The 23,118-nt window shown below is 52.7% G+C and overlaps 2 protein-coding genes across 3 annotated transcripts in view; one reads left to right on the forward strand and one right to left on the reverse strand.

The window, feature by feature from the left end:
• TICRR (TOPBP1 interacting checkpoint and replication regulator) overlaps nucleotides 1-7,903 on the reverse strand; it is a 20,932-nt gene extending 13,029 nt beyond the window's left edge. For both annotated transcript variants that reach the window (XM_087743566.1, XM_087743565.1), the window contains exons 1-9: nucleotides 7,157-7,903; nucleotides 6,087-6,372; nucleotides 5,236-5,477; nucleotides 4,211-4,454; nucleotides 3,548-3,683; nucleotides 2,645-2,787; nucleotides 1,639-1,851; nucleotides 876-1,024; nucleotides 11-105 (exon numbers count right to left, since the gene is read on the reverse strand). In XM_087743566.1, the coding sequence (XP_087599692.1) occupies nucleotides 11-105; nucleotides 876-1,024; nucleotides 1,639-1,851; nucleotides 2,645-2,787; nucleotides 3,548-3,683; nucleotides 4,211-4,454; nucleotides 5,236-5,477; nucleotides 6,087-6,372; nucleotides 7,157-7,813 (2,165 nt within the window). In that variant the 5' untranslated portion in view covers nucleotides 7,814-7,903. The remainder of the gene's footprint in view (nucleotides 1-10; nucleotides 106-875; nucleotides 1,025-1,638; nucleotides 1,852-2,644; nucleotides 2,788-3,547; nucleotides 3,684-4,210; nucleotides 4,455-5,235; nucleotides 5,478-6,086; nucleotides 6,373-7,156) is intronic.
• A 5,800-nt stretch (nucleotides 7,904-13,703) lies between these two features.
• On the forward strand, nucleotides 13,704-22,706 carry RHCG (Rh family C glycoprotein). Its single transcript, XM_087743902.1, has 10 exons — nucleotides 13,704-14,137; nucleotides 17,514-17,700; nucleotides 18,178-18,328; nucleotides 19,092-19,239; nucleotides 19,638-19,804; nucleotides 20,502-20,639; nucleotides 20,996-21,132; nucleotides 21,676-21,800; nucleotides 22,178-22,251; nucleotides 22,399-22,706. Exons 1-10 carry the CDS (start codon nucleotides 13,927-13,929, stop codon nucleotides 22,462-22,464), a joined length of 1,404 nt encoding a protein of 467 aa, XP_087600028.1. The 5' UTR covers nucleotides 13,704-13,926; the 3' UTR covers nucleotides 22,465-22,706.
• Nucleotides 22,707-23,118: the final 412 nt, after the last annotated feature.

A 23,118-nucleotide genomic window follows, 5' to 3' on the forward strand; every position in this document is an offset into this window, starting at 1 on the left:
TGTCTCATACTCTCTGACTTTGCTCTCCTTCTCTGAGCCATGCTGTTGTCTGAGCATTTTGCTGGCCTTCAGGAGATGGTTTCTGACTCTTTCCACACAGGCCACCTGCAGAGACACAGAATTACAGCAAAAACTTCAAGACCATTCTCTGTCTGCAGGACAGGTTCCGCCCCCCCGCCCCGCATCTTGACCCATTATTTTGGGAATACCTCAGGTTTTTTTCCTTCTCCTTCAAGGAAAGGAATTCTCTTTTTCTTTCAGTAGCAAATTCACAATGACATGAAACATAGAAGAACTTATAGCTTGAAATCACAGAGATCACTTGCTTGCAGCTTCAGGCCTTCTTCAGTAACTATTGATTTGTCTTTCACAGTATTTTTTTAATTATTCACAAATTTACCAATTTTGGTTTCAGTGAGTTACAATCTTTAACACTATTTATAGACTTAAAGTAAGAAATACCTTGAACTATTTCTCTTTCCTGGAGAAGTAGTAGGCCTAGATTTGCCATGTAAAGCAAAACCAGAAGACACAGCTTCCTTAAACTATGGCTTACAAGAATGTATTTTTTTAAAATACTGTCTTTGAATAAGTGAAATTAGAATTCAGAATGAGGTCAATGTAAAGAAAAAAAGATATGTTGCAATCTTTAGCAAAGGTGTAAAGTGATAACTGAACTGGATTTTCCTACATTCTTTACAACTACCTATGGTTTTTCACTATTGAGTCAGCACAGACAGAAGTAGTTAGTGGTTGTGGTTTTGACTGCATGCAACTGTGCATAAAAACTTTAGGTAAGAAGAAGGAAAGGCAGCCTGAAATAGCAAAAACTTTGATTTCCAGGTCAGTAACCCTGCCCACATGCTCTTACCTACCTCTTTCTCTTTGGCATCTTGTACTTTCAAGAACCTTTTAATGGCCATGATCATATTCTGGGCACACGCAGATGACAGAACTCCCTCAGCGACAGCCTTCTGGTAGCTTGCAATTAAATGGGACTGCAGTTCCTCCTCAGTTTTGAAGTCTGCAAGGAAAATAGTCTAAGTTAACTAAATGCCTGTTCACCACACCTTACTGATAAAACACTCACTCCGGCTGAAGAGGGGAACAAAGGAGGTCATCAAAAAGATTTTCTCCAGCAAAGATGCATCCAGACCACAGAACACTACCAGAAGCAGTCCCAGGTCCAGACCCATGAGAAATGATAAGCTTAGTTCCAAGTGGATCAGCAAGCTTTCAGGTTACTGCAGCAGTCAAGAAATTCCTTTTACTTCTGCATAACTAGTAAATAGGACTACGTTTCCAGTTACATCTTGATGGGTGCTTCCCTCTATTTCTTTTGGTTAAAAGAGGGGGGAAAAAAAAAAAAATAGTTCCTTATTGCTTTTTTCAGACAGAGACAAGGCAGGAAACTAACCCCAGGAGTAGTTGTAACACTATGTTGTAAACATTTACAGAAACTAGCTAGAAGAAGGGTGGAAAAAAAAATAACCACTCTGTGCCAAGCTGAAGATACAGAAACCCAAACATTGATCTGCTCCCTAGCACCCAATACTCCATTATTATCCTTCCCTCCCCATTCCATAAAAATCCCATATGACCTCCTACAAATATCAGGACTGATAACTTAACACACACCTATTGATATTTTAAGTGCCTTTTCCTTTTCTTCCACCTTTTCATCCAATCTTTTTGCTGAAAGCTTCTGTGGAACCTTCTCATTCACCGTTGGTGGCGCACCATCAGGTTGAAATTTCTGAGCTTTTACATTCAATCTTGCTACGTTGAGCATCTGCAGGGATCTGGACATGGTCTTCATCTTCTGCCTGACTGGAGTTCTGGGAACCCCACCTGCAATGCCACAAAAAGGGAGTTCTACCGTCAGACACACTGGGGCAGGAACTCCACCTAAGGCAGAGCATAATACTGAATTCTGTGTTACTGTCAAGTGAGATCAGTAACCTTCTAGAGGAAAACATGGCCCAAAAGGTTTGTATTTCTCCATGAGATAAATCTACAGGCAGCACAGCAGGCAGCTACTTCCTTAAGTAAAAAGCAGACGAAAACTGTTGCTCTGCATAAGAACTTATATAGGTATAATCAGAAGTTACGTATATAGGAAGCAATCTTACATCACCAAAATAGAAACAGCTGACAGAGCAAGACTTGGGAATACATCAGGTCAGGGTACAATCAACTGTGGTTAGTGTACTGAAAGGCAATGATTAAACTCTTCTAGAAGAAAGTGTTTTATTTCTCCAAATTAGAGCAAAGTTGTTGCAAAAATTAGTTGTTGCAAAAATTAATTCTCCAAATTAGAGCAAAGAGATTGCAGTATTCACCAGTAGTTGGAGCGGTCCCTGCTTCAACAACTAGTGAAACTGCAGAGCTCTGCATGCTGCTTTTTAACAGTTCTGTCAGTCACTGTGCAGCCTTGAATTAGTCATTTGGGTTGTACTAAAGGACAATCCTAATATTAATATGTAAATGATGCTGTCTCTAAATAAATAAAAAAAAAAATCTAAAACATGCCACTACTCAGGAGAGTGCAGATTTCTAGGGTTCATGCATTAAAAAGGCCTGCTGTCCAGTCTTTATCATCTTTAATTGACAACATGCACATATAATCCTAAAGTATACATACGTCTTTTTTTGTTATTTCCTGGACCAGCTGCTGCAGATGCTTCACTAAATTTTCTCTGGTACAGGTCAGATAGACTTTCTGAGAGTTCCACCTCAGACTGGTCTGCATCATCCTTCCCATTAGCACAAGGAACCTGCAGGAGCCTATATGAGAGAGCCATTCAATACAGTTATCAAAAACGATGGGAGTGGGAGACATATCCCCTGTTCCCAGTGGACAGGAACCAGGTTTTCCTGGGTGAGAGTCCACAGCAATATAGTGCCAGCCACACATGCTAGTACTCTTCCAACGCCTGCTCCCCAAAACTCATACTTAAAAGATACAAAAAACCCAAAACACCCTCTTCAAAGGGTCACACCAAGTTGGAAACAAGCCTAACAAGAGCTGCCTGATGTACAATGGATATGCCACTGACCCATGCCATAAAACTATACGAGCAGCTTTGTGCTGTCTAAGCTATCCTGCATTAGGCTTTTTTTTTTTTTTTATGTTTCACTCAGCAAGCTCTTTGAACAAAGCAGGCTTATTCACTCCTACTAAATACCAACTGTGATAGCACAGCCACTATCTTCAGTATCTCCCAGTGGATCTTACCGAACCATAAGAGGAGGTGAAGTCTGACATTTACCCAAGTAGCTTAGGCCATTTCAAGTCACCTATATCACTCCTGAAACTGTCGGGATCTTAATCCGCACAAACTGCTACGCAAACAGCCTGTTCCCAGTTCCTTTTGTCACATACACCAAGACATAATGCAGGAAAGGCACACAGTAAACTGAGTACAGAAATAAAAGCACTAAGAGTAGCATTTCATTCTAGAACTCTGAGCAATGTTACAGCCATACTCCCTTAACAGGATGCAGAAATCCTTGATTATTACTCAGAGACGTTTCTGAAAAATACCTGAATAACTCCATCAGATCTAAGCTTGCTCCACAAGCATTGGATGCAGGATACCATGCTTCAAGCACTGAAGGATGCCAGCCCCCTGTATGGGACAGCTCCCGTTGGACCCACTCGGGCATAGGAGTTTCTTCTCCTGTGAGCAGACACACAAAAAAAACATTAGAAGGAAACTAAATGAAGTGGTAGAAGGTCCCAGCCTTCACAGAGGCTCTACAGCAGAGGTTTCCAAACCTCTGCTCCTGGAGGGGCAATTTAATAGCCAATACATCAGGCAGGGAGACTCCTAAGAAGATTCACTATAACACAAAACAGGAAAGCTAAAAGCCTTCTTGCAGCCACACCCGAAGGCTTTACCGGCCAGAGATGGCCCATGTGACACATTTTAGGAAAGCTCATTCTAAAAACTTGTCCCCAGGCACAAGGAGCTGCGCTTTATCTACAAGCTAATGGAAACTAATGCTCTGTCAATATAACAGAAAGGTAGACCAGCGCAGATTTCTGCATCACATCACAAGGCCTGAGACACAGAAGACAAGACAAAATTAACAAGTCCCAGAAATGAGAGACTCCTGAGGGAATCATTAGCTTTAGATTTTTTCACTCCAAATCAGATCTAGAGATGATCAAAAGATGGTAAGTTTTGCATTTCCTGACACCTACCCATACTGGCCAGAGAATCTTCCACCGATGTGTTAATTTTACTCAACACACTATCCACAACATCTGGGAGGTGAAGAGCATGGTCTTGGGAAGAGTTCTGCACTACAGCTCCTTCAAGGTTGCATCGCTGAACTTCAGCAGTCTTCTCAGTACCAAATATAGTCAGAACCGCAGTGGTCTCAGAAAGTGGTGATAGAACAGCAGTGCAGGGGCACCAAGTTTTAGACAGAGACACCTCAGCAACCTACATTAAAAAAAAGTTTACATTATCTAGAAATACAGAGACCTAAGCAGTACAGATACTTTAAAAACGTTATAGACTTACATGATCTTCTAAAGAACGTTCTGAATTTAGCTCCAAATGAGCAATTTGCAGTGCAACAAATACCACTATTATTGTCTTCACAACATGACACACTGTCACCCCTTTCCATAGAATCATAGAATTGTTAAGGTTGGAAAAGACCCTTAAGATCATCGAGTCCAACCGTTAACCTATCGCTGCCAAGTCCACCACTAAACCATGTCCTCAAGCACCACGTCTACCCGTCTTTTAAACACCTCCAGGGATGGAGACTCAACCACTTCCCTGGGCAGCCTGGTCCAATGCCTGACTACCCTTTCGGTGAAGAAGTTTTTCCTAATATCCAACCTAAACCTCCCCTGGCGCAGCTCGAGGCCATTTCCTCTCATCCTGTCAGTTGTTACTAGGGAGATGAGACCAACCCCCACCTCGCTACAACCTCCTTTCAGGTAGTTGTAGAGAGCAATAAGGTCTCCCCTCAGCCTCCTCCTCTCCAGACTAGATACCCCCAGCTCCCTCAGCCGCTCCTCATAAGACTTGTGCTCTAGACCCCGACCAACCTCGTTGCCCCTCTTTGGACACGCTCCAGCACCCCGATGTCCTTCCTGTAGTGAGGGGCCCAAAACCGAACACAGTACTCGAGCTGCAGCCTCACCAGTGCCAGTTTTGTCACAGCTCATTTCAGAACAGACATTAGTTTAAGGCAAAGAGAAAGATTTACCATGTGCAGTTCTTCAGTCACCAGACTCCTTAACAGCTGATGAAACAGCAACCTGTTACGTTCTGCCTGCTCTGCCCGCGAGCTCTGCAATATCCAGCTCTCTGTGAGAAAGTGGCCAGCCTGCGTCAAGCTCCAACTCGTCAAGCTGCCTTTCAGGAAGATATTGACTGGACAATGCAGCTGTCTTTGGCTCATGGCTAGGGGTTCCAGGGTCACAGCACAGCTTTCCTGCTTCTTTCCTCCTGTGCAAGGATAAGATAAAGCAAAAGTTCCAAAGTGCGTAAAATGGGTCATTCATCTAGATGAAGAGACAACTTCAATGCCAGAAAAAAAAAATTCAGAGATTAAACCGGGAATAGCTCTACATTAAGTGTATTGCAGAACTGATCTCCCCAAGCTCTCATGAAGGAGCTAAGTGCACAAAGGAACCACTAAAGAAAGAGCCAATGCGCACTGCACGTTGCTTTAAAGCTAATCTGCTTTCTTTTGAAGGCAGATTTGTGTTCTTAGTTTAGCCAAATTGAAGCTGAGGCAAAACGCGTAGAAGAAAAAGGTGCACACCTACGTACAGTGGAGCCAGCAAAAAGCTCCTCATGCATCCAAATTTCTGGAAGCATGGAAAACTGAAGAGACTAAATCAGAAATATGGGCTATTAGCGCTCACATCAGAGGAGCTAAAGCACATGCAGGACTTTTAAAAAAACAAAACAAAACTTAGGCTCTTAAGTATCTGACGTTACTTCTACACACACTGTTCAGAAGGGAAACTCATCAAGGACCCTGCATGAGAGATCACAGTTATTACTATGCACACCTATTTCTTTTTCTTTTTTTTTTTTTTTTTTAATTACCAGGCATACTGAGAAACAATGTTCCTTCTTGCTGAGGAAATACTGCTTGAAATACAGAGGGCTTCGAGAACAAGCAGTTCAAAGTTGCGTCCAACGGCAGAAGCGTGGTCCAAGGCACAGTCTGTGGCACTGGGGAACTTGAGTCTCCAAGAAGACCACGAGTGAGATCTGCCCTGTGGGGACTCAAACATTGCACTAAGGTTTCGGAGGGCAAAATGGTGCCTCCCATCTGACGGATCAGTTCAAACATCGTCCAGTATCCAACATGATCCGGGGATTCGATCAGCTGAAATAAAGTAACAGAAAGGTCTCAAGTTAATGTTGGCAGTGAGATAACTTCCATCTGAACAGATGGAGATTGCATGCTTTCAGAAAAACCGGCTTAAGAAATGCATACAGAACATCTTAACACAGTGCTTTCCAAGTGTTTTCATGGAGTTACTAACCTTACCAGGAACCCAATAAAGAAAATACTATTCCCACTGAGTTAAGAGGTAGCCAGTATTTTCAAGCATGTATCTAGACACCTGAACTGTCAGACTACTTATCTGCAATTCTGAATAGCTGCAACTGCCACCTAACTCAAAGCACAAGACGACCCATCAATAAACACTGTACAGTTACTCAATTGCTGATGTATCTCTGTCTCCACAGGAAGAACTACCATTCCAGTTTTCAGTCTCTTGCTGAACAAGATTATGCGGCAGTAACTGAAGACCTTTCCCTACCACTCAAAGACTACAGCATAAAACTGCTCTCCCTTCTTATACGGGAGGGTAGCATAGAAGATGGCCCACCAGCAGAATCAGAGAATTGTTCAGGTTGGTAAAGACCTTTAAGGTCATCAAGTCCAACCGTTAACCTATCACTGCCAAGTCCACCACTAAACCGTGTCCTCAAGCACCACGTCTACCCGTCTTTTAAATACCTCCAGGGACGGGGACTCAACCACTTCCCTGGGCAGCCTGTTCCAGTGCCTGACAGCCCTTTCAGTGAAGAAGTTTTTCCTAATATCCAACCTAAACCGCACAGTAATCACAGCTGAAAGCTGTGCGGTATAACCTCCTTACCTGAGACCACTCGGCAGTGTCCACCCAGAACAGCGTGATCTTCTGGTCCACGATCAGCTCCTGGACACTCTTGGGCAGGAGTTTCTCCGCCAGCTCCTGGGCCGTGGGCGGCTCACGAGGGGAGGACGAGGCGCCGCTCCCCGACACGAACTGCCGCAGCTCCCTCCGCGAGTGGGGGCAAGGCGAGAAGAGAAAGACGGCGTTCACAAAGCCCTCGGGGGGCGCCTGGCTCTCCGGGGGGTCGCCAGCGGCCAGCCCTGTCCTCCGGCTCCTGCGGAGCGGCTTGGCGGGGGAGGCGATCTCCGGGCGGTCCCACTGGAAGTCGAGGAGCGTCTCCTTCAGGCCGTTGTGGGTGAGGGCGGCGCGGGGCGCCGGCCCGGGCAGGACGGCGGCGGGTCCCCGCGCCCCGAACCGCTCCGCCAGCTCCTCCTCGAAGCGGGCCCAGGCGCGGGGCCCCGGCGGGCGGAAGCCGCCGCCCCGCGAGGCCCCTCCGCGTCCCCCGAGCGAGTCGAAGAACCTGAAGGCCCAGCGGAGGCGGGACAGGCCGAAGCGGCAGCCCAGGTGGTTGAGGAGCCGCAGGGCGCCGCGCTGGAGCCGCGCCCGCCGCCCCGGGCTGGCGGTGTCCAGCAGGAACACCACGCTGTGGGAGCAGGCCATGGCGCCCGCCCTCCCGCCGCCTCACGACGGCCCGACGGCCGCCCCCGCCGCCCGCGGGCCCCTCAGCGCGCGCCCGCCGCCATCGCCCGGTACAACCGCTGGCGCCCTCATTGGCTGCCGCCGAGTGCCTGCCCCCCACCCCTCGCTCCCCATTGGGTCGCGGCGGCGGCGGCGGCGTGGCGCGCCTGCGCAATGCGGCGCCCGCGCTGGCGGCGAGCGGGGGACGGAAGGGAGGAGCGGCGCCGGCCGTGCGAGCGGCGCTCTCCGCTGATTGGCCGGCCGCGGCGTGCGTGCGGGGAGCGCGGCATCCCATTGGCGAGAGACCGTGACGACACTAGAGGGCGGGGCCAGCGCCCGGAGCGAGCCGATTGGCGGCCGCCGCCGATTTAAAATTTAAAGCTGGCAGGGCGCGCGTGGCGGTGACGTCGTTGCCGTCCTCTCCCCTCATTGGGCCTAAAGGCGGTGACGCTACAATGATGTCACCAGCATGAGCTCACTGAGGCGGACCCGCTCTCTGAGGCGGGAGGCGCGGCCGGGCGAGCCCGGAGAGCGGGCGGGGCGGTGGCAGAGCCGGGGCAGGAGGGACAGGGACAGGGACAGGGACAGGCAGAGGCAGGAGCCGTGCCGGCTGCCCGGCAGGTCCTGCAGACCCGGGAGATGTCACCCCGGGGCTTATCCTCCGCCCTGAGCCGCCTCGGAGGACGGCGAGGACGACCCGGGGCCCGTGGGGGTGAAAAGGGGTAGGGTCGGGGTGCCTGGGGAGGTGGAGGACGAAGACCCTGGGTTGCCATCAGCCACCTTGCCCCGGAGCATCGTCTCCCTGCAGGTCTCGGAGCACACCTTACATCGGGTGTTGGCAGTCAGGGTGTGATGCAAGCGCGGATGGATCACAGCGGGTAACGGGGAGGAGGAGGAGGCCCCGCGGACCAGAGCCACCCAGATGTCCACACCGCCCGTCTCTCCAGAGCTTGAATGCCCCAGCCTAAGCCAGTGTCACCAGCAGCCAGTCGTATTTATAAAGCAACAGAGACAAGCAGGCGATAAACCACCCATTCCGCTTTGCTGGTGACTATGAACGCAAGCGGGTTTAATGAGCTGGAACGAGGGGCTGATCCACTCTGGTGCGCAGGAGAAACCTGCCACCAAGAGCAAGGGAAGGACACCAGGTCTCCCCGGCTGAAAGGGCGGTGGGCAGCCTGCAGTCTTGGGGACATGGGCTCCCCGGGGAGCTGTGGGTCCCTTCTCCTGGATGGGGGTTGCTCTTGGCTCTGTGAGACATCTCATGCTGCTTGTAAATAAATCACTCGCCCGTAGAAGCCCTGAAGAAGAGCCAACCCCACCGCATTCCCACTGCCATTGCCCAGCAGCTGGCATCTGTCCCGGCAGCCCGCTGAGGACACTTAGCAGAGTGTGACCAAAACCTGCCTTATCACAGTCCACCTGGGACCAGAAACAAACTCGGGGCACGGGGGAGTTTCCCAGCAAAGCCTGGCAGCTCCCGACACAGGAATTGCTGCTGGCTGCTCAAGCCCCTGCTCCTTTCCTGCCCACTCCAGCATATTTGCTCTTGAAGCCCATCCCGCTCTTGGGAAAGCCATCAGAGATGTTGGCTGAGCCTCGGTGACCTGCGTGTTCCCTAGCGTGACAGCCGCCGTCGCTCACATCTCTGCCTCTGCTGCTCGCGCTGTCCCACGCTTGCGCTGCTCGCGGAGACGCTCGCCCTCTCCGCCTGCTCCCCAAGGACGCTGACTTCTCTCTCAAGCAGAGCCCTTGGGTTCTCTCTGGACAATCATTTACTTGCCAATAAATGCGGTTTCTTGGGAGGAAGGAGAGGGCACAAGAAAAATCATTTGTAAATTGGGCTCACATTTGGTTGGTGCTTTGATCCAGATAAGGGTTTTTTTAAGTTAAAAAAGTCTTGCTTTATTTTGACCTTTTTCCAACATTTCTCTCCGAGTGATATTTAACGGTGAGGGCTGAAAAAAGGGCTGAGAAAAGCCAGACCTAAATGAACTGTTTGATCTCCCACCACACCACCACTCTGTCCCACCCTGGCAGAAAGCTGGTTTGCCATTCTGCTGAGCCAGCCAAAAAAGGTTTTGCTTTGGATTGACTCAGATGCTTTCCTTTCAGGACACTCCTCACGGACCTGCACAAGCAATGCGTCACCTTTGATGCTGGGCAATGCCCAGAGACTCACTTGGGCTACGGGAAGGCTTCTGAGCCTCCCCATATCGTCATCCTCCAGTGGCCTTTCCACCCCATGGGCGTTAAAGTCCTTGGAGGTGGCTTTGGCCTAGGCGTAGTGTGACATGGGAGGTCACCAGTGCCCCCTGGGGAGGCAAATTCCTCGGTTCTCTGTCTTAATGGAAGAGAATTTGATCTGCCTCCCTTCTGCTCGCCAGAGAGCTAGGCAAGCCAGCCTGAGTTCCAGGGTAAATCCAGCCAGGAGCAAGGATCGCTGCCTGCTGCATGTGGGCTAGCCCAGCCTCACATCCCTCCCCTGGAGAAGTTCTGGTATTGCCTGGTTTTACCCGGTTCTCCTCACTCCAGTGAATCCTTGGAGCTGCCAGGAGACAAAGGAGGGAAAGGCGAGGGTAAGCAGGCAGGGACTGTCAGGCCAGCGCCTGCAACACTGCAGAGGGTGGAGATGGTGCTTCCAGCTCTGCCCTCCCCTGGGCACCTCCAGACCCCCGGGGCGCTGGGCTTTGCGGTCGCCTCTCAGAGCCGGCCCAGCGCCTTGTCCCAGCGCTGGCTGTGATAAGATCTGCTGAGACAGTTCACAGTGACCCAAGGAGCCCCCATTCCCTCCTCTCCAGGGTGAAGCTGCCCCAAGGCCTCCAGGCAAGAGGGAGGGATTTCTGTGCGCTTTAGATTTTGTTTTTACATCTCTCAAGTATTTTTAGTGCTCGTAAAAGTGAGAAACTGGGAGAGACCCAGCTGGGACCAGTACAGTACAACCCTCACCCAGAGGCTTCCCAAGGCAACTGAGATCTGACTGCTGCCAGCTCTAGTCCCATGTCTCCAGAGCAGAAGGACAAACGCACCTGCCCCTCTTCCCCCAGTGTCATCCCGCTGATTTTTTCAGCAAACCGTGCCACTTTTATGGGCACTGGATGGGATGGGCCAAATTCAGTGGTGGAGCAGGCAAGCGTTGCCTCCAGCAGGCACTGTGCTGGCTCACACCGGTGTGGAGTTTCCAACAGGGCTTTTAAGCAGCTTGATATTTGTGACTGGGGCACAGTGAAATCTGCCCCACGCGTCCTGCCACGCAGTTGGGTACCTTGCAGGATGGACGCAAAGGATTTGGTCTAACCCACCGTAGGAAGCGGTCTGCCTGCATCGCTGCAGGCACCTGTGCTGGCACGGCCCTGTCAGCCTTTCCAGTGTTACCCTGGCCCTGCAAAGGAGCCCGGAGAGAAGCTGGTCCTTTAACGGGCTCTCCCGGTGTGGGCAGCCAGCGGAGCATGCCGGCTCTGATGGGACTGCAGTGGCAAAGTGCTGATCTGCAGGTTGATAAGGAGGGGCAGTGTAAGGCAGTGCAGCAAGGTGAGACTATCGGGGCAGCAGAAAAGCTATCAGCCTTTGTCCTCGGCCTCCGGACACAGGGGAGAGGGGCCAGGGACAGCGGGTGGGACAGAGCTGCTGCCTCCCGGGATGTGCAAGAACTTCGCAAGCTGCTTTTCTGGGGATGCTGCCATTTCAGTGAGACCACAGATTAGAAAAGCTCTGCAGTTTGGTTTCTTCTGCTAAAGGGTAACCACAGAGCATAATTGCTGGTGGCTATGCTACCAGGCCATAGCAAGTTCTCTTGTGTTATAAAATGCCCCTCTGTGCCTCTGTGTTGCCTTTCTCAAGGTGTCCAAGAGCTGCTCTAGGGTAGGGCTGAAGACCGGTCCTACCACGTAGCTGGCAGGAGAACATGCAACTATCAACAGTGCTTATGGCGATTAGGGCTCAGGTATTGTTTAGGGATTTCAGCTTCTTTCTAGCTGGAGATCTCTTCTTTCCTGGTGCGTACAGCTGAGACTGCCCTGCAGACACCATGTGTAATGGGAGACCCAAAAACATAGTGGGTGGGCCCCGAGCAGCATGGCTCGAGGGAGCGCCCATCCTCAGGACAACCACAACATCCACTTGCTGTAGGTCTCCCCACCAAGTGACCCCAGTCCAGCCAAAGCCGGATGAAGCTCTGCTCACACAGGGTAAAGGGCTAGGCAGATGGGGTTCCCTTTTCCTCAGCCCCAGCGTGGGCAGGAGGGGAGGGGTGCTGGTCTGGACCCTTGCCAAGCACAGCACTGGTTTGCGGCCCTGACCTCCCAGTGCTTCCCCGGGGCTGCGGGAAGGAGCCTGCACCCTGATGCTCCCCCCGTGGGCCAGCGTTCCCTTGCTGTCTGGGTTCACTTGCTGTCTTACTCCCAGCTGACCCTCCCTGGTGTCTCTGGATCGCTGGCTGGTTCCTCTGCCATACAGAAGTGCTCCTGAGCTGCATCTCCCCTGCTCTTTCCAAAGCTGCCTCTGCCCTGCCGCCTGCATGGGGCCCAAATGAGGCTGGAGAATGATTTTGTGTGGCCATCAGTCCCTTCAAAACCATCCACAGCATTTTCCTGCCATCTGTCATTTTGAGAAGAAAGCAAACAAGAAAAAATAATAAACTCAAATTATTGCCTAATCAACACAGAAATCAGTGCTGCTTGCTCAGCCTGCAGGCCACAATTAGATGCCATCAGCAAATTTGGGCAGCTTGCCTGGGCTGCAGTCTTTCATCTCTTGAAGACTGACAGGCATCTCGGGGATCTGCAGGCAGAGGAAGGAGCTGGGATCTGCTTGGAGGGCTCGCCTGGGTCTTTGGGGAAAGAGCACATGGTTCAAAACCATGGGAAGAAAGGAGCATTGTGTTTACATTTATTAATTAAAGGAAGCCCTGTACCAGAGGAGGGGACGTTTAGGCTGCAGCTCTGAGGTCTCCAGCTCCAACTCAGAGTACTGCTCTAGTTCATGCAGCCCCAACCCGGCTTGTCTTGATGGGAGGATGCACTGAGTAAATCACTCCGGGAAATGATGGGATATGTGTCACTTCTACATCCTTATAGATGTATGGCAGCCTTGGCAGGGCCATCGCATGTCTGTGCATGTGTGCAGGATCTTGGTCTGAAACATATATCTTCCTCCTGGGACCGCCCCACAGCGGGACCCACACCCAGTGACTCAGGCGGCCTTGGCAGGGATGTGGGGAGGCCCCACAGCTCATCTCCTGGTCGTCAGAAGGGAGCATGGCCCCTGGGCTCAGCCCCATTTGCTCTTGGTCAAAGAGAGCCGGCTGCTGTGAGGAGGGGGTGGGCAGCCCCAGGCAGACCCCCACTGCAGCAGGACTGTGCTCTCCATCTCTGCAGCCAAGACAGAGGCTCCCTGGAGGAAACGGGCCCCAGTGACAGTTTGGTGTTGCCCAAGAGGCTCTGGGAGTTGCCCTGCACAGGGTGGCAAGCCTGTCTCCGCTCACCTCCACCCTGGCTTGCACAGTGCAGTCAACTGTCTGGATGCACGCTGCAAAGCAAGGAGCAGGACAGTCTCACCCTGAGGCGACGAGTCTCCTGGGGCTGCTGCTGTGCCCCGAAAGACAGGGGGGGACAGCTGAAAGTGGGAGCGAGGGGCACCCTGCCTTCACCCTCAGTGCCAGCTGGGGAAGGGTGCTTGCAGAACCAGGGGGGCGGTGAGGGGAGCACCCAGTGCAGGGAGGGAGGGCGCTGGGGGCAGTGGTGGCCAGGGTGCTGCTGCAAGGGGAAGGGAAGGGGTGTGGGGCCGGGCAGAGCAGGGGGCAGGACACCAGGGCTCCACTCTCCACTTGCACTGGACTCCAAGTCTACTCGTCTCCGGGGAGGCAGGGCTCAGAGGTACTCGAGCTGCTCGGAGAAAAGGTGCTGAGACCTGTCCCTCCTCCCGGGGAGGAAGGAGGGCGAAAGGAGCAAGCCTGCCGAAACTCCCATGCTCTGAAAGGTGATCCTGCCCCAGGCACCTCCCTGGGCCCCACCTCGCCCTCTCCGACCTATATATGTCCCCCACCTTGGCTGGACGCGGGCTCACACGGTCTGCCAGGCCCCCGGGGATCCCTGCGGATGGAGCGGCCGAGGCACCAGGGGATGGCGAAGAACACGTACATGCGCTGGCGGCTCCCACTCGTATGCCTCCTCTGGGAGGTGGCCATGATCGTCCTCTTCGGGGTCTTCGTGCGCTTCAGCCCCGAAGCTGACGCGCACTGGGAGGAAGAGAAGCAAGAGATGAACCTGACCAGCGACATAGAGAACGATTTCTACTTCCGATACCCGTGTGAGTATTTGGGAAGCCTAGTCCTGGTGCTGGCTGGTCCCCGTCCCATCCATCCCATCCCAACCCATCGCATCCCATCCCATCCCAAGGCAGAGCCTGTCAGAGGCGATGTCTCCACCGATTGCTGGAAAGCCAGGCTCTTGCCTCGAGGCTGGTTTGGGGCACACCAAAGAGCAAGAGAAAAGCCTCACGGCCCTCCAGTGCTCTTGGGGCTTTGTCAGCAGGGTACCGTGACACCAGTACGTGACGTCTTTTTTCCAGGAATAGGGCTGACGTGTTTCCAGCACCCTGCAAGTTTCGTCTTGCTGCCCCCTCCCTCGGCTCTGGATCAGAGCAAGCTTTTCTGTGCATACGGAGGAACGGCTGTCGAGATCCTGTGACATCTTCCTCCCCTTCCTACGTCCTCCCCCTCACTACTAAATTACCCTTTAGCTACTGGCATTTCGATGCCAGAGTCCTCCTAACCTGCCAGGTTCCCAGGGCTCTGGGGTCGCTGCATCGTATTGCCACGGGGATTATTCAGGTGTTTAAAGCCCTTCTGGCCAGGCGGTGCCTTTGGCCGGCTTTGATCTCCAGGGCTGGTCATCTCTGTGAGCCGTGCAGAACAGGCTGCTTCTGTAGGCAATTGTTTCCAAGGAAGCAACAGGCCTGAGTCATGCATCTATTTAGAACATTTCCATTAAAAACACCTGCTAAATCAAAGGAGCTATAGAAACCTGTAGCTGCTGAGGATTAGCTAGTTCAGAAAAGGATTTGCTTACAGAAACCCGCTGCTCAGCTAGCCTCTGAGTTAGTCTACGGCCGTGGCTGCCCTGGGCTCTCCCTCGAGATCTGCCCTTGGGACTAACCCCACGCAGGTTGGCATGAAGCAGCAGCAGTGCCCGAGGGCTGCTCTTGTCGCTGAGGTGCTGAGAGGACATCAAGGGTCCAAGAAAGAGCTTCTAGGAGCTAAGGACGTGACATCTCTTCTGTCCTCATATCCCACCCCTGCTCTGCGGCACCAAATATTCCCCCTCAAATGGCTGCATGGATTCACAAAACTAAATCAACCTAAGATCAGCTGCTTAGCTCAGTTTAGCTTTGAACTACGTTTCTGTTTCAGACCTGAGGAAGGGCTCACGTGCCCAGAAGCACAGATGGGCTTTCTCCATTATATAATAAGAAATATTCTCTCCCTGCAAAGATGGACAAATGCAGCAAGGCGACCGAGCCCTGGTATTTTGATCCCTGTGTCCATCCATTACTGCTCAGAAGACAGTGCGATGGTTGAACACCCGAGGGTCATTTGTATTAACATGTCTGCAACCACTGCTGTCCATAGGACCTGTCCGCAATGGCAGGGGGATAGGAGTGACAAACTGACAAGTCCTCCAAGCCCAGAGATGATTGGGAAGGCAGGCAGAGGGAAGCCCATGCGCGGTTGTGTTGGTGGTGCCCGTTGCCAGGTCCAGTCAGTGTGACAATTCCTTCTCATTTTGAATCGCACATTGATGTTCCCTAATGGGTGACTCCTCTGCTCTCTAGGGAAAAGAAATTAGATTCTTTGGCACAGGTAGCATTCCCAAAGCCCAAACACTTCCTCTTGATAGTGACGGCAATTGTCCTCCCACAAAAGCAGAGTCACAAAACCTTTAGGGCATGGCAGTGCCTGGGCTGCCTCTGAGTGGTACCAACGTTATTCTTCTCAAGGGAGAAGAAATGCAAGGCTTAGAAAAAGGCTTTAGACTGGGTGCAGTTTGAAGAAAGACCTGCTCTTCCTCCTGGGTTTGTACAGGGTCTAACGCAGTGGGGCTCCTCTGTGTTCTCAGAGGGTGCACAGTCCCCAGCTTTAACTCTGACCTGTGTATTTCTGCTTTTAGGATGAAAGTGGGAATATATAATGCAAATGGCAGCAGATAATTCTAGCTGTGTATTGTGCTCTTTACACTGGAGAAGGGAGGTGGGGAGAATAAATGCAGCTGCAGAGGGAAAGCCTGTGGGATTGTATGGTAAAACCAGAGTTAGGAAGACTGGCTCTTGGGACATGCAGAGAAGTGCATTTGAAGTGACCTCTCCTGAACAGTGCCAGCTGCAGATCTTGTCTCCTTCCTTTTTTTACGAGTGACTTCATAGGCATGGGGGGCATTTTTAAAAACAAGCAGATTAACCTGTCTCTTCAACATGACACTACATTGCTGGAGCCTGTCCAAATGCTCATCCTTATACAAGTTGCAAAATCTTGTAAAGCACCAAAGGACAAAAGCCAAGGCTTCTACAGAGCTACACCTCACCCAGATCCTCACCCAGATCCTCACCCAGCCCTTAGTGGAAGCAGCAGATACAACCCCACTGTCCCTGCGGGAGCGGATCTGGGCCTGCTGGATTTAGCACAGGTTCAGGGCAAGGCAGATTCTCAGTCACTGAATTTCCTTTGCCCTGAGCTTATGCCTTCTCTGAGGTGCACAGACATTGCTGGTTGTAGTGGCTATAATGGTTTGTGCGCTGCATAATGCAGAACTTGCTGGCGTAGCTCTGTCCATGCTGTGTTTACCTGTTCTACGGTGTGGGTTTGCTGGTGGGAGTCTCCCAGCAGGGGAACCCAGCCTTGGGTCTCCTGCTCTTTTCATGGGCAGAGTGTCCTCCAGTGTGAGAGTTTGCATGGTTCAGTTTCTAAGTATGCAGCGTTTCAGCTCACTTAATTGCAAAGCGATGCTTATCTGATAGAAACGTGCAGCATTAAAAAGTACAGCAGGTTCACTGCACCGAGAAGTTCTTTCAAGAGGCTCACGCAGGTTTGGTTTCCCCCAGGGAAGGGCATCTGAGGGGCTCGAGTTAGCAGGTCTGAGCATTTGTGGGAAGAACTGGGTCTCTCTGGTTTAAGCACTCAAAATCTCACGAGGTGGGATCCTGGTCTCAAGGGTATTTTGCCACTGATTTCAGCGGCATTTAAAAATGTATTTGTAACCTTCCCTTGTTCCTGTACTCTTCTTGCCCTGAGCCATCACCAGGACCCTGCATTGGATGGACCTACCCAAAATGACCGTTCATGTGTTTCTAACAAAACTTCACTGTTCATTTTACATGACGTTTTCTGAGTTTTTTTTACAGAAGGGGAAAAAACAATCTGAATAGAAAAATATTTTCCTTTGTACACTCCATTAGTCTCCAGTCTTCTCTTGCGCGCAGCTTTTAATAAACATTTTTTACTTTTAACCAAAAGCCAGTTTCCGAGCCATTTTCAGACTTAGAAATGTGGGGACATGGGACAAACACACATTTTCTCTTGAATTTCCCCCTGCTATCACTGATGTGGTTAGTTTCCTTTCACCACTGACTTCAAACGGCACTCACAGCCCTGCCTTCCCTGCAGAGCTGACAGTCCCTTCCCTCTGCACAGCTTTCCAGGATGTCCACGTGATGATCTTTGTGGGCTTTGGCTTCCTCATGATGTTCCTCAAGCGTTACGGATTTGGAGCCGTGGGTTTCAATTTCCTCCTTGCTGCCTTTGGGATCCAGTGGGCTCTCCTGATGCAAGGCTGGTTCCACTCTTTCAAGAACGGGAAGATCCTCATTGGAGTGGAGAAGTAAGGAGGAGATGGGCTCTGGGATGCCACCTCTTGACTGGCCAGTGGAGGAGCTGGGATGGGAGCCAAGCAGCTGGCAGCACCTGTCCCTCTGTTACGTGCAAACGAGTCTCTAAAATGTTGTCTTCCCTCCACATACCTCCACTTGCTTTCCACCTTTTAGCCCAAAGGTACCTGCCATTATGCTTGTACTGCTCAAAGGGAAATGTGAAATGAGCATCACCCCTTAGTCCCAAGCCAAGCCCCATGGGCGCTAGTGCTCAGAACATATATAATCCACATTATTTAAATAATTTGGGGGAAAGCACCCTTCCTGGACCGTATGTCAGGATGGGAGCAAGGTCAGAAGGAAATCCAGGGCTGGCGCCTAATCACCTGTTTGTCTTCGTGCGGGATCTCTAAAGCTGGGGGTGGGTGAGGGTCAGCTACGGAAAAGTATTTCCTCGTTAAACCACAATTATCCTTCCCCTTTTCCAGCCTGATCAATGCTGATTTCTGCGTGGGCTCTGTGTGCATTGCCTTTGGGGCCATCCTGGGCAAAACCAGCCCCATACAGCTCCTCGTCATGACTTTGTTTCAAGTCACGCTCTTCGCGGTGAACGAATACATCCTCCTCAACCTGCTTCATGTAAGGCTTTAGGCAGCACCCGCTTGGTTCTGCTCCTTCCTCTCTGCATCTCTCCAAATTGTCTCCCTTCACTATGGCTCCACCAAGCCACTGCCTTCATAAGCATTTGAAATGCAAAAATTCAGGCAGCAAAAGTAGACAGATTAGAAAAGAGGGCATCAGTGGGGGGTACTTGCCTGAGAAGGGAGATCTCACGGAGTTTTACACACAAGCCTGGCAATTCAAGAGCACTGGGTCCCTTCGCTGTGGCTCTTGAGGCAGACACGGAGTCAGCACAACGGGCCAGTCATTCTCTTCACGCCTGAGATTTCCCTCTCATCTGTTTTTCCTGCTGGAATATGGGCATTGTAGAAGGAAATCAAGTGACAAAGAGGACAAGATGTCTGCTGACGGAGGCAGGGTTCCTGCCCTCCGAGAAAGGGCTTGGAGGTCTTGGGAAGCAAATGAGCTCCCAGAAGATCTGAGTGTACATGGGAGCCAACCTGGCTATCGCTGCAACCCACTTGCTATTCAGACAGGTCAGAAACTCCCCTCTGCTTCGATGCTTTCCAAGGGGAAGCCAAGAGGAATGCCATAACAATGACCAGGACCAAGCCAGCGGGATAGATAGCAGGACCAGAGCATTTTTGTCCACCTCTCAGTGTGACTGAGTGCAGGCTGGACGGACGAGTGGGCAGACAAGCTGGGCATGATGCAAACCAGACCTCAGCTCTAGAATGAGTGGCAATTGCAGAAGCAAACCTCTGTTTTCCCATGGCTGCAGGTTAAGGACGCGGGTGGCTCCATGACCATTCACACCTTCGGAGCCTACTTTGGCCTCACGGTCACACGCATCCTGTACAGACCCAACCTGGAGCAGAGTAAGGACAAGCAGGGCTCCGTGTACCACTCCGACCTCTTCGCTATGATCGGTGAGTCAGCCCCCGCCTCAGGGGCACTGGTACATGCGGACCGCTCAGCTGCAGAGGGCTGGTCCCTCCTGAGTCTCTGGGAGAACCAAACTGAAACCAGGATCTGGAGCTGAGAAGCTCTGTAGCCCGGTCTTCCACCTCTCAGAGCTATTCAGCTCCCTTAATCAGCAGCTGGGCTGAGATGGTGCCTGGGGAGACAAGGACACGTTTTGGTTCCCCCTCTCTGCCAGCCCTTCCTGATGCTGGTCCCATCATGGGGGGTGCAGCTCCAGGGCAGCAGGACTATGGGATTTAACTTCCCCCTGTGCAGAAAGATCTTCTTTAGAGGTTTTTTTTTCAATCCCTGTATTCTCTCTTTTCCCTTTCTCTTCTTTGTCCCCTCCTCCCCATCCCACCAGGTACCCTGTATCTATGGATGTACTGGCCCAGTTTTAACTCGGCAATTTCTGAGCACGGGGATGCCCAGCACCGGGCTGCCATTAACACGTACTGCTCGCTGGCTGCTTGTGTCCTCACCACAATGGCCTTCTCCAGCATGCTGCAGAAGAAGGGCAAGCTTGACATGGTAAGCTGGGAGCAGAGAGGCCTGCACTGCCCAGGGGATTTATATTGAGGTTGATCAAGGGTCCAGAAAATGGTTGGCACATGTCCTTTGCTGAGCAGATATTGCTTTTCGGGGCGTGATGGTGCAGCCAGCATCCAGGCAGAAACCCAGAGGCTTTATTGAATAAGCAGATGGAAAGCGAGTCCTGCAGTGCTCAAGGTGCAGGGTAATGCCCTGCATGCGGTGGACCTAAGTCACAGCAGGGACTGGACTTGCTCTGCCCAGAGAGCTACTGATGGGCATGTTGCAGAGCCGTGTTTGGCAGCGCTCTCTAGCAAGCCGAGCAGGGCCTGCGCGGCAGCTCGTGAGCAATCGGGGGGCTGACTTGTACGTGTTATGTGTGTGGGTGACATGTCTCTGTGACAGCAGAGCTTGCGTGATACATGGGTGAGACAATTTCCATCTCATCACAACTCCCCACCCAGATTTGTGGATGCGAAGAATGTGTGTGGTACAAGGAGTGGGAGTCTATGTGCGCCTGTGCTACAGACAGAGGCTGCCTGTTCTTCTCTTCTTTTTCACCAACAAGCAGGAAAATGGGCCCTGATATTTCCTCTGGAAGCATTTTCAGAGCTAATTCTCCTGCTTTACCATTTGCATCATCCCTGAGCAATTGTGATCTCCCTGAGATGCCAAGACAGGGCGGTTACTTCTGCAGGTCCACATCCAGAACGCAACGCTGGCGGGTGGCGTGGCCGTGGGCACCAGCGCGGAGATGATGCTGACTCCATATGGCTCCCTCATTGTCGGGTTCATCTGTGGCATCGTGTCCACGGTGGGGTATGTCTACCTCACGGTGAGTGCTGCTCTAGGGATCTGCAGCCCTGGTCCTGCTAAGGAGACTAGGAATGGATTCACTTCCCTTTGAGGGTTCCTGCTTTCCACCATCCCCTACGTAGATGTACTTCTGACTCCATTTACCACCCCAAAACGTTCAGGAAGGTTCAGTCTCCCAACAGGAGAGTGTTTGGAGGATATGTTGTTATTTTATCTTGAGCTCGGCTCACATCTTTGTCTACAAGCCCTTAGCTCTTAAATGGGACACAGTTTCGCTCTTCCTTCTCTGCTTATCCCGGTCCTCTGTGGAAGGAACTAATCCTTTCCAGGGCTGTGCTCATGTCCCTGATCTCTCTCTACCTCCCTTCCCCTCAGCCTTTTTTGGAGTCCAGGTTGCACATCCAGGACACATGTGGCATCCACAACCTCCATGCCATGCCGGGCCTTATTGGGGGCATTGTGGGGGCCATCACTGCAGCTGCAGCCACTGAGGATGTATACGGAAAGGAAGGGTAAGACAGCTTGAAAATCTTCCCTGAGAATAGATTTTACCTGGGGCTCCTTGGGCTGGGAGCAAGGAGCAATTAACAGCCCTTGTTAATTGTCCAGAATTGCCCCTGTCCCCCTCAGAAACATGGGGGGCACTGACTGTGTCAGGCTTAATGAGGTGTAAAAGACTCATCTCTTGCAGCTGACTTCTGGTGGCCTCAACAAGTGAGCCATAACCCCGCTCCTTGGCATTATTCTGGGGCATGGTGGGTGGAGAAGTGCTCCTTCCTCCATCCCTGCATTGTTTTGGGGGGTCATGGAAGGCCGAAGGTCTGAAATACAAAAGAAATATTTATATTTTGGGCTCCTCCTAAGTCAAGCTTTGCCAGGGGCCAGAGGAGAAGGAAGTGAGCAGTGTTTTGTGTCATTGTGACACTCTCCGGGTCCATTGCAGCAGAGGGATGGGGCTAGGGAGGAGTCCCCAAGAGAGCAGGGCAGCACTGCTCCTCCAGAGCCAGGGAAGATCCCCTGCCAGGAGCAATCCTCGCCATTTCTGCCCTCGGCAGGTTTATCAAGGCGTTTGACTTCACTGGCGTGTACCAGACACGGACACCAAGTGCCCAAGGAGGGTTCCAGGCGGCCGGCATCGTGGTGTCTCTGCTGATGGCTATTGCCGGGGGGGCCCTTGTGGGTAAGCAGGAGGGGAGCATGGAGAGGGGAAGGTTGAGTCCAGCCTGTGGCTGAAATGGAGGTGTCCACCGACTCCTGCCCGTGGCTGGACGTGTCCTTCCCGCTTGCGCTGGGAGAGCTGCAGCCCCTGGCTTGCTCACATTTGGACACCCTGCAGCGGGACCACCCCAAAGCCCACAGGAGAAGGGAAACAGGCAGCCAAAGGGGGAGCAAGCTCAAATGGGTTTGGAGAAAAGGGGGGACCGGCACCGAGCACCGTGCCAGGGCTGCGTTTGCCCCCTTTGCTGCCGGGACGGGTGGGCTCCAGCCACCTGCACCCTGCCTGCGTCCCACACACATCACGGCCCCCTGCCCACCGCCCTGCCCGGCTGCTTCCAGGGGCCGTCCTGAAGCTGCCGATCTGGGGCGACCCCGCCGCCGAGAACTGCTTTGAGGACGACGTTTACTGGGAGGTGAGGCGAGGGGCGGGCGGGCCGCGGGCCGCGGCGCTGAGGCGGGGAGCGGGGCCGAGGCCGGCGGCGGGAGCGGGGCGGAAGGGGGCGGGAGGCACAAGATGGCGCTGTCGCCCCGCGGGCTGAGGGGGCTCTGCCGCGCCGCAGGTGCCGGAGGACGAGGAGAGCGACGCGTACCACATGCACAACCCCGACAAGCCCGCCTCGCCCTGAGCCGCCCGCAGCGCTGCGCCGGCCCCCGCCAAGGGCGCTGCCTCCTCCGGGGGGCGGCGGGGCTGCCCGCCATCTTCCCGCCCGCCGGGCTGCCCCCTCCGCCTGCTCCCCCACCGCAGGACCCCGGGCCCCGCTCCTGAGGGGGGGCGAAGGCTCTTTTTCTCGCCATGATGACGAGGCCCTTCTCTCCCGCTTTTGTAACGAGCTGTTGTGAATAAAATAAAAACGTCTTCTTCTTTCCAGGCCTGTGCTCCCGTGTGTGAGTAGTGGAGCAGGATGGGATGTCACCCAGACCCCATCTCTCCCGCCAGCAACCCAGGGCAGCTCCTGGGAGAGCTCTTGGCTGCGGGGGTACAGCGGCGGCACTGGGATGCTGCCGGTCCCCGGGGGCCAAAGGGGATGCGACAGCAATGCGGGGGTAGCTCAGGCTGTGGAGACGTTGGCGTAGGACCTGGCACCCGAAAGTACGGCAGCCGGAGGCAGCCCCCAGACTTTCCACAGCGGGGGATGAGGCTGTGTGGGGAGCACAGGCCAGGCGGGTGCTTTTCGGGCGGGTGTCCTGGGGTGCAGTGGCTGTCCCCATGCTCATGCTGCCGTCCAAGGCCTGGGTAAGGACCAGCTGTGAGTCTGGCTACACTTTTACATGCCTCCACC

This window comes from Nipponia nippon, unplaced genomic scaffold (genome assembly GCF_047370975.1).
Source record: "Nipponia nippon isolate SJK-2023a ecotype South Korea unplaced genomic scaffold, ASM4737097v1 scaffold_9, whole genome shotgun sequence".
NCBI classification, from domain to species: Eukaryota; Metazoa; Chordata; class Aves; order Pelecaniformes; family Threskiornithidae; genus Nipponia; species Nipponia nippon.

What these genes read in the sequence shown, in the direction of transcription:
- RHCG (XM_087743902.1), top strand. Translation starts at nt 13,927, where the DNA reads ATGGAGCGGCCGAGGCACCAGGGGATGGCGAAGAACACGTACATGCGC. An exon ending in AGAAGGGCAAGCTTGACATG is followed by an intron (nt 19,805 to 20,501) that starts GTAAGCTGGGAG and finishes TTACTTCTGCAG; the next exon opens with GTCCACATCCAGAACGCAAC. An exon ending in AGGACGACGTTTACTGGGAG is followed by an intron (nt 22,252 to 22,398) that starts GTGAGGCGAGGG and finishes GCCGCGCCGCAG; the next exon opens with GTGCCGGAGGACGAGGAGAG.